Source organism: Lycium barbarum, chromosome 6, assembly GCF_019175385.1.
Source record: "Lycium barbarum isolate Lr01 chromosome 6, ASM1917538v2, whole genome shotgun sequence".
NCBI lineage: Eukaryota > Viridiplantae > Streptophyta > Magnoliopsida > Solanales > Solanaceae > Lycium > Lycium barbarum.
The window spans coordinates 105,826,943-105,837,725 of NC_083342.1; the positions used below are offsets into that span (position 1 = coordinate 105,826,943).

Sequence of the window (10,783 nt, forward strand, 5' to 3'; positions counted from 1 at the left end):
GCAGTTTTTAAAAGTTATCTCTTTAATAAAGACGCTTGGTTATCTGGGTGTTAACATCGCTTGCTGATCACAGTTTACACAGTCAATAGCCTTTATTATTTTGGTCCTAACAAAGTTCTTGCATTTTGAACACATTAACTCATAAAATAGCTGCTCATTATCCAGCAACGATATTTTACCTTCAACGTGAAAAGATTGCATCTATTCAAAAAAGAAAAGTGCATAAGATTAGTTGTGTTGTTGGTAATAGTATTGAACCTAAATATATAGTAGCATATGTTAGACATATACCGCAGGTTGTGATTGGATATTTCCTATAGGTATAGCCTCATCATTTAGTGATATAAGAATTGGCGATGAAGTTATATCCGGAGAACTTCTTTGCGTATATGTGCTCAACATTTCTTCATTCTTTTTCGCCCTGTAAATGAACATAGTTATATTATTTTGGTTCATATACACAATTAGCTTTTTGTACATGATTGTACCATTGTCAAGTATTTATCTCATACCAGTTCATCAATTATGCAGCTTATGGATATAATGGATTTATCAATATTACAGAATTGTATCTTGTTGTAAAGGATGTCCCTATGTTGTACATCGTATAAGTAAAATCAATTAACATTCTTAATATACACAAAAAATTTAAATCTAGTTCATACCAGCATATGAAGACCGTGCAATTCGTTTTGCTAGGATTACCGGATGTTCTTCAATTTGTGCATCTAGGTCGCTTCCATCAATCTCAGCAAAGTCCTCCCAGAAGGTAAACATAAAATGGTGCATACTATAGAGAAGAAATAATTAGCAATAATTAATAAGGATTGGCATTTGGCGGTAGAAGGGCCAAGAGCAAGAAAAGTTGAGGGCCGATCGTCAACTAAGGGAAGAACAAGATGTAGCTTACATTGCATCACTTCAAATTGATAAGGTCCATTTACCTGGTATTTATTTGTCTCTTCAAAGATTTATTATTAACTTTTTGTTGTTTTCTTCTTTTGTTTTAATCATCAGCCACTGGTTCTGGATGTGTATATCAGCCCACTGTTGAGTATGTTTTCTAAACTTATGGCTTATGTGAAGTTAGACCTAGCATTGCATAACCATCTCACTGTTTTTCCCCTCTATTTGGGGTTTATTTTGATTCTGTATTAGATTCTACTTAAAGTTCTACCTTAAAAATAAAGGAAAGATTCTAGTTGTTGGTCCTGGCTTTATGATAATAGCTTCAACTATGTAAAATCATATACTATCCCAATCTAGCAAGAAAAAAAAATCTATCTTTGCTAAACCAAACCAATTTCAAAATTCAATTTGGATAAAAACCCACCATAAACATGTTTGCTTCATGTATGAATTCATGTAGAATCAATTGCTTGCACACTAATAAGCCAAAACTCTAATGCACCAACCTAAGGATACAATCACCAGCAGTTCATATGAAAAGATTTTCAAAATATAATTTTAATAATTAGCATAGTATACGAAAACATTTTTTTGTAGGCCTTTAATATATCAATACACTACATTGAAATCCCAAATCAGGAGTGGAGTTGAGGGTTGATTGTCAACTAAAGGAAGAACAAGATGTAGCTTAGATTGCATCACTTCAAATTGATGAGGTCCATTTATGTTTATTGTACCATTTACTTTATACATAGTTCTTCTTATCAAGAGAAAGCCGGAGACCAAACAAGTTCCTTGAAATTTTCAGGAGAAAGAGAAACTCAAGAACATAATGTCCTCACAGCGGAATTTAAAACCAGAACACGTTCCAAATAGATCAAATCAAGAGAAACCTAAGTAAAATCCAACACAGATCCAATCCTGTAAGAAGAAAGAACCTACTGCCCTAGCAACTATGTAAGATCATATACTATGCCAATCTAGCAAGAAAAAAAATCTATCTTTGCCAAAGCAAACCAATGCAAATGCAGCTGCACATTGCAAGTTAGGAAGCAATTATTAGTATAAGCTTTCAAAATTCAATTTGGATTAAAACCCATGATAAACATGCTTCATGTATGAATTCATGTAGAATCAATCGCTTGCACACTAATAAGCCAAAACTCTAATGCACCAACCTAAGGATACAATCACCAATAGTTCATATAAAAAGATTTTCAAAATATAATTTTAATAAATAGCACAGTATATAAACACATTTTCCTGTAGACCTTTAATTATATATCAATACAATACATTGAAATCCCAAATCAGCTGATTCCACTCCTATAGATGTTTTATCGTAAAGTAGATCATTTTTAATACCCGTGTACATTAAATTTATATGACTATTTACTTCTGGCAAAAGCCCTTTGAGAGCAAAATATGACCTCTTGTGCAAATGTTAGGTGGATGTAGAAATAGTTGTAACAATTTCTACTGAGTATTATTTTAGAGGATCTTCAAGCACCCACTGGTATTATAACATATATTTAGAGGCTTGGATCATTAGATACCCAGTATATAACATGCTTTCAAAACTTGATACTGGTAAATGTGGAATTGTTAAGAAACAAAAGATTGACCACAATTCACCCGTGGAACTTCAGATTATCTGATTAAAAAATGATGTGTTTATGTGTGTGTGTTTATATCAGCTAACAAATGAGCAACCAATAAAATGCTGCTATGAAGCTCGATTAAAAAACGAAAAAAATACATTGACATTGTATTTTAATGATACTATTAACAGGAACTGCTGTGAAATTCAATATGTTTAAAATTATTGAAAATTTTCAAATAAGTAGAATGTTAGTGGACTTACTTTGTATCCATGAATATGATTTGTCGACATTTGTTTCCATGGACGCCAGCAATCTTTATTGCACCACAACTCACAACAACAGCAAGTATGTCTGTTTATAGGGGTGCCGTGAATATTATTTCATGAAACGACATATAAGTATAATTTAAAACACACAGTGAAGTACTCCTTACCAAACTCCACATGCTGTGGCTTTTGGTCCAGATTCGTTAAAGATACTGTGTTTAATCTTGTTGGAGCAGGCAATGGTGGATCCTCTACATTGTCTCCTTTTACTTGTTCAACAACAGTAAATCTATCTAGAACCCATTCAAACCTATTAACAGGAATTCCATAGGGTAGAGGTGCTCTAACTTTTGCTGTTGATATCAAATATGTGCTGAAGGGAGTGAACTTCTTTTCATATTTTCCTATGTCATCTTCATACAAAACAACAACAACTTGTTCTTCCTGTATTTACAAATAATCAGTTAAATAGATATTAAAAAGATCAAATTTTGTCTCCATTTATATTTTTATATGATTTTTACTATAGATGAAAATAAGAAAGAAATCATAAATTATTGGAATAGTAAGCATTGAAGTAGCAAGATTACCGTCTCATCTTGCGCAATCATGATTTGAAATCGTATCCGCCCATCCTTACTCTATCTTGCTCTAGCTTTTTCAATAAGTTGTACTTTGCATGTCCACTCTCTCCTTTGCGGAGTTATCTCATTAATATTAAGTCTATATTCCATATTCTGTAATAGATACTGTAAAACGGAGAAAGGCAAAAAGATGATATGGTTAGTATACCGAGTGATAAAAGTAAATAATGCAAAATAAAATGGAGAAAGAACAAAACAGTATTTGGTTATGCTATATTATCTTTGCAGAACTATTTTTTGAATGATTTCATCATAAACTACATTATATGTCGAGCGATCATCATGATCAGTTGCTATTGGGAGCCGAATCAGCATTTTTATACAGTTTGAACTCTTTGCTCTTGATAAAGCAACATAAAGTTGACCATGTGAAAAGACAGGTTCTCGCAAATAAATTCCAACAAAATCCAATGTTTGACCTTGCGCTTTATTTATGGTCATAGCAAAACATAGTCGTATAGGAAATTGCATCCTTTTGAAAGGAACTGGCATTTTTTCATCTTGAGATGCTATTAATAGTATTCTTAGGATAAAGACGTGTATCTTTGAAGTCACCTGATGAAATCTTAGCACTTATAAGTTATAACATGTGTTTTAAAGTCAAAGCAAGTCAACCGTGTACCATTACATAAGCCCTCACATGGATTTAGATTTCGTAATAATATAATTGGACAATTCTCTTTCAATGATAACTTATACGGCGGCAAACCAGCAGGGTTAAGAGTATGTAATAGGTCCTCAAATTGTGCCTGATCATTAGGTTCAATGGTTTCATCAATACCGACAAACATTTTTTATGTTCCTGGAAATTTAGCTATAAGCATGTCATTTATTTCGTTTACGAAATCATTTTTTTATTGCTAGAATAACACGAGAATTTGAGGAAGATGATATTGAGAAAAATGTGTGCATATTTGGATACGTTATTGTGAACAATTTATCTAAAGATTCTCTTTCAATTGTAAAGGGAATAATGAAAGAATCTAGAATTTCAATCTTATTTGTATAATTGACTTTCTCTTGTCCATTTCCAATTCTCATTAAATAATCATAGAATTGAGGATCTGCTTTTGCTCTCATATTTTCGGATAAGGGCAATCTTTCAAGTTCTTCCCAAATGTCAGAATATAATAAACTTTCATTAATGAAATCTTCTTTTTTTCCGTTTCGCACAACATGAAGCGTTTGTCTGAAATCACCTTCAAAAACCACAACTTTTCCACCAAAACGTATATTTGTATCCATGAGATCTTTCAAGAGTAAATCAAAAGCTTCAATCAATTTTTTTTTTTTTTTTTTTTGCCATTGACACTTCATCCCATAAAATTAATTTTGCATCTCTAATTAAGCATGCTAGTGCACTTTGTTTGCTAATATTGCAGCTAAATGTATCATCAACATTTATTGAAATTTTAAAGCGTGAATGTGCAGTTCGTCCATCAGGAAGAATGGAAGCAGCCACACCAGAAGTAGTTGGCATTTACAGTATAGTTGCGAGTAAAGCACGATATAAGAATGTTTTTCCTGTTCCTCCTGGACCATCAATAAAAAATGCTCCCGCTCAGTGTGACAATATTCTCTCAATAATTATATTATAAGCTCTAAGTTGATCTCTATTTAGCCTCTTGCATAGTGACACGTCTTCTTCACTAACGACGATTGTTCTCTCAAAATGAACTTTCTTTGCTTCTTTTGCTGTTTTGGAAGGCCGGATTGTTTGTTGAACAAGTTTAAATTCATTTATGTCAGCTTCCATATAATGCAATATGTCATTAATATGACTTAAAACTTGAAATCGGATTTCACTTCTTCCAATATTGGGTAGTAGCTTGTAATCTTCAGACATGGGTTGTTCAAATTGTTCCCACAATTCTCTTGGGTTCACTGGATTACAATATACTAATAATGTAGCAAACAAGCGTCTTAAACTATGTGGCATTTGATAACTTGTTGCTTTTAACATGCATTCAATCAAATTGTTATCACAATGTGGAAGACCTCGCTTTTCAACAGACTCTCTGAAGCTACTACATGGTACTCCATCAAAAATTTAATAAATCTTCATATGAGTTCGGTCCTCTAACATTCATTAACAACAATCTTAGATAATAGCGTTCACCTTCTGTTGGATGACATGTTACAACACGTCCAATAGTATGCCCTTTTTTTCGGCGTGACCACTTCCTGTCCTTAGGTGACCACACAAAATATTCAGGAAATTCTTTATACAACAAATTAAGTTCTATAGCATCTGTGTTAGTTCTATTCATGTAAAAAAAATCAGTTAGCATGGTCGGCTTAATCATCGGATTATTTACAACCGCACGTATATTAGCATTGTTTTTAAATGAAACAAATTGTTGTCCCTCAAGATGAATTTCAAGGGAACATACACTTGGTGACATTTCACTAATAGAGAAACCAAACAAGCGCCATGTAGCTTCCGGTGGTGATACCCATCTAGCAGACTGATATTCTTTTATTTCGTCAATTTCTACGTTTTTCTCATTAGCATGTACAAAAATGCAATTTTATCATGTCCATTACAAATGTATTTATATAGATACTTCACGACTTTAATGTCAGAGCATATTTCAACATTCATATGACAATTAAATTTTCCAAGCGAAAAAGGGTTAACCCACGAATTGTCCAAGGAGTGCTCTCTTATATTTAATGTTATTCCTGTATTTCGTCTTCTATAAATTGGATAAGAATCAGCTCCTTTTGAGGTATGATCAGTGAAGCTTTTTGGATAATTAAACTTGCAACAACCCATCTTCTTCATGCAAGGATTTGTAGGATTAAGATTACCACAAGGACTTTGAATCGTGTGTTTAAGAATGCATGAATATAAATATGGTTCTGCATCTTGACCAGGTAATTCAGCACTAATAATATTATCATAAGATTCCGGTGTTAACAACTTGTATTCAGCGGTTAGTATTAGAAGGAAATGAGCATGTGGTAAACCTCGTTTTTGAAATTCTATGATATACATAAAAGTTGCAACTTTTTCAAAAATATTTCGTTTTAGGATATCCGTTTTTAGTTCTTCTATTTTTGCTCTAAACACTCTGCTAATTAGATCAGGTCTATTTTGTGCTTCATCAACAGATGCTAAATGTTCCTTTATTTTGGCCAAGATGGATTACACGTCATGGTTATAAATAAATCAGGTTTACCAAAACGCTGGACTAATGCGATAGCATCCATGTAGCGTTGACGCATATCTCTAGGGCCACCAATAAAAGAATTCGAGAGAAATCTTCTCTTACCGATATTTGAAGCATCTCTCTCACCAAATCTCAAAATATCAATGAGTCCTTGAAGTACATTCGTTCTGAATAAATCCTGATTAAATGAATAAAAATTCAACCTTTGTGTTTCAAGTTTTATATATTCGTCTACCGAATATTGCTGAAATATTCTTCCAGTGTGTAAGATTTCATCTTCTTCATCATCTCTCATTTGCAGTTTGTAACAATAATATTCACGAACAGACACCGTATTCTGTTTCCACTTTCCCTTGTTCAGAATATCATCCTCCATTTCAAGATACCCGTCAAAAGAGCAAATGTTTTGTATGTTTGGTATCTCTTCATTTTCATAAGTCTGTGTGGAAACAATAACGGATATTGTAAAGCATCATAACATCCATAATAATAATTTACTCTTTTTGTACAATTGTTGTGAGTATAGATTTGAATGTGAGGTGCCCGAATAGCACTACGATCATTTTCTTCAACCCATATTGGTGCAACTTCAGAGGAGGTAGGCAGGTTATATACTCGTTGGTCTAAACCCGCATCACATCTAAGACTGATGTGAAAGTCTTCAAGGTTTGAAATATTTACCAAAGATCGAAGAAAGATAGAATATGGATTATTTGATAATATGTCCGTCAGTTCCTTCACTACTAATTCATGAACTTTGTTGGAACAAGACATCCTATATGCTAACTCGTTACTATTATTGTAGGTTTTTTGGTTTTCCATCTCGTGGATACAAATCTTTTATCAAATGATACATTTGTCCTTGAACTTTAAAGGCATATACACTACAATTTCTTTTAGCCAAATATTTATCATACTTTGCACCGAGTGATGTAAATGCGAATAGGTTATTATACGTTCTTATGTATGTACGGAAGTGTGTGGATTGTTCATCATCTCCAAAATATAGATTCTGTAATTTTGTTGGCATCTTATGTGAATATAGCTTGACAGTACCGTCGGCACAACAAAACGCAGGTGGTTCATATTCAAATCTCTTTGCAGAACAAAATTTACAGTTTGGGACTTTTTTTAAGTGGGACATAATTTGATTGTGGCTGCTCATCAAATGCATCTGAAGTTGAACCTAAAATTAAAATAAAAAAGATGTTTATTAATCAAGACCAAATATTAGCCATCGAAATGACTAATATATTATAAACTCACCTTTTTCATAGGTGTACAACGGATGCACAGTGGAGTTTGTAGAGGATACAGATATTGGCACTATCCCAATTGGACTACGGGAAGTTGCATTTTCAAGAAGTCTACGTCTTTTTTATTCTTGGTATTTGGATTTACGTTGCAATGTTAAAGCTTGTTTTTCCTCAACTGTCATGTTATTGTATTTTTCACGTCATTTGATGTTTCTATTTGTAACTGAGGCAGAGTGCTTATTTTGTTTTCCACGTTCCATCAAAACCAAACTCTATTGTTCCAACAGATATTGTTCAAACTACCTTTCTTTGAGAAAAGAGATTTTTCAAACTATCCCCAAATCTTTAAGTGATATAGTGAATTTTGTTTTGTAGGCATAAAGAGCACACAAGTACAAACGTAAGTGGCATGATAGAAGTAGTATATGCATCATAATACATGCACATACAGGACGTATAAATCTGTCATCAACATGAACACAAGTCAACATAAAGAGGAGCAAATCATTGTTAAGTTAGAAGCTTACATGTACAATGCTGACTCCTTATCTGGAACGCCTTTCGTACTTCTTATTGTGTTTTGTTGTCACAGCGTACAATTGAGATTAGGCCCTCAATGATCAAGGTCAAGGTAGATCCAAAACTGTCAAAAGCTTAAACGTTTAACTCATTGGAAGTAAATACACCCAAGTATTTGGACTTTTTAGTTAATTCAATGAAGGAATCTTCTTTTAACCATGAAACTTGGAATTCTACTTTCATCACCCTTTCACTTTATTTTAGAAATATCGTACTCAAGCCTGTTTCTTAAACACTTAGAGCTGCAGGTACATGTGCATATATATGAGAAAAAATCAGGTACTATGCATTTCCATAATTAGTTAATAATAGTAAGGTAAGACCATAGAATTTCAATGCAAACAGTAATTAGATTTCATAGATCCTAAGTAAAATTGTAGAAACAAATTAAAATCATGCCAGAGGTACAAGAAAACACAAGATTAGGGTTTACCCATTTTGACATGTCTTTTTCAGCCCATTTTAGGGGAAAAAGGGGAGCAAATTCCCCTTCTTTTAGTACAAGTTGAGGTGGTTCCTCCATCTACCCCTAATATCACCTTTGTTTCAGAACCTATTTACCAATACACACAAACACTCCAACTATTTCTTAATTTCAATATGTGGATTTAATATAGGATACAATGGAATTGATTAGGAGTGAAAGATATGGAGATGAAGACGGTTGAATTATGATGGTGGTTTGTCTACTCTCTAAGGTTGATTCCGATCCCTACTTTTATTTAATTGAAATCAGAAACAAAAGAACAAAATTGAAAAGGAAAATAGTTTTTGTTGTGAGGATCTGGTCAAAAGGATTTGTCTGGAAACATTAACTATTCCCCATATGGAGAATCTCAACAGAAAGGACCTGAAATAAAATAGAAACAAAAGCTAAAACCCTTTAATTAATCAGAAGACATTAAAATGGAGCAAAAGAAAATTTTACCTTGGCTTGAGACCGATTTTATTTTTGGTGAGTCATCTTATAGTACAGCAAAGGACAACACGTGCAGCACATTCATTGAATGAATTAAAAAGTGAAATTACAATTCTAACCCTGCGAGGACTACAAAAAATTCCCCATTCCCTCTTATACTAAGTAGTAATATATATAAAATATGAGAGGTGCAAACAATATGGTAAAATCAACTGGCAATTTAATAAAAAGTCACTTGACAATTTTAGGACAAACTTTAGTTGACTCTGTAATAAAATTGAATTTAAATTTTAAACAAAAGATAAAGATGTTATTTTTCAATTGCAAATTGGCAGCACAAATTGCAAAGATAGAAAGATAATCTTTGTATCAAGTATTTGACTCTATCCTAAAAGAGTCCTACGCCTCACATAAAGTGTTTTGTCTCGTTTTACCAAACGTAGTGGACTCTGTTTCTTTGGAGACGAAAACTATAACGAACTGGAGTGTTGTTAGGCCGTCGTTTTTCTACTAATGTTTTTAAGATACGAATTTGTGTAGTTTTTTGAATATTTGTGTGGTTTCTTGCTCATCTAGTGGTCGCATTTTTGATAAACCCTAAATCCTCGCGGACTAATTATCTCGGGATTATAATCTCAGGCTTATAGACCCGTGACTAATTTATCCCATCTAGGAGATGGGATAAAATAATCTCAAGGTTAGTGAGATAAGGTGGGATAACTCATCCTTAGGATTGTGCTTCATTTTATACTTTGTTTGGTAAAAGGAATAAATTTATCCCAAGATAAATTTATACGTTCTACCAAACACGATACAAAAAACTAGTGCTGGGATATTCCAGCTTATACCATGCACCAAACGACCCCTAACAACTATTTGTTGCTTCCCGTTTCTTCTTATACAGTATTATGGGGTCGTTTGGTAGGCGGGATAAGGTGGACCAAACAATGTATAAAGTTTATCCCAAAGTTAGTCTAGGATAACCCATCTTATTCCATCAAGGCTGGTATTATTTTGTCCCACCTCCCAGGTGGGATAAATTAATCCTGGGATAACTTAATCTGCGTACCAAATGACCCAAAATAATATGGGCTCGGGTTTTTGGGATGGGATTGGGCTTTCACGAGTAAGGCCCATGTAGCTCAACCTGAAGAGTAGCCCTAGAGCCCGTTTGGATTGGCTTATAAGTTGCTTATAAACTGTTTTCAGCTTTTTTGAGTGTTTGGCTGGCCAGCTTAAAGTCATTTTGTGCTTAAAATAAGCTCAAAAAAATAATTGGACCCATTTGACTTAGCTTATCTAAAGCAGCTTATAAGCTGAAAACAGCTTATAAGTCAAAAAAAATAAGTTAGACTATCCCAACTTATTTTTTTTAGCTTATAAGCTGCAAACAGCTTATAGGCATAAGCCCATCCAAACAGGCTCCTAGC

The 10,783-nt window shown here is 33.4% G+C and overlaps 1 protein-coding gene across 3 annotated transcripts; it reads right to left on the reverse strand.

Moving 5' to 3' along the window:
- Positions 1 to 43: 43 nt before the first annotated feature.
- Positions 44 to 8,427, reverse strand: LOC132599928 (replication protein A 70 kDa DNA-binding subunit B-like). 3 transcript variants are annotated; one of them, XM_060313086.1, is made up of 8 exons: positions 8,383 to 8,427; positions 3,370 to 3,528; positions 2,947 to 3,223; positions 2,774 to 2,864; positions 666 to 790; positions 513 to 591; positions 292 to 421; positions 44 to 201 (listed from the first exon to the last, which is right to left on the reverse strand). In XM_060313086.1, exons 2-6 carry the CDS (start codon positions 3,388 to 3,390, stop codon positions 533 to 535), a joined length of 573 nt encoding a protein of 190 aa, XP_060169069.1. In that variant the 5' UTR covers positions 3,391 to 3,528; positions 8,383 to 8,427; the 3' UTR covers positions 44 to 201; positions 292 to 421; positions 513 to 532. The 3 variants fall into 3 exon arrangements, with proteins under 3 accessions (XP_060169069.1, XP_060169071.1, XP_060169070.1); XM_060313088.1 differs by having other exon boundaries at positions 50 to 201; positions 706 to 790; XM_060313087.1 differs by lacking the exon at positions 513 to 591 and having other exon boundaries at positions 50 to 201.
- Between the last annotated feature and the right edge of the window lie 2,356 nt (positions 8,428 to 10,783).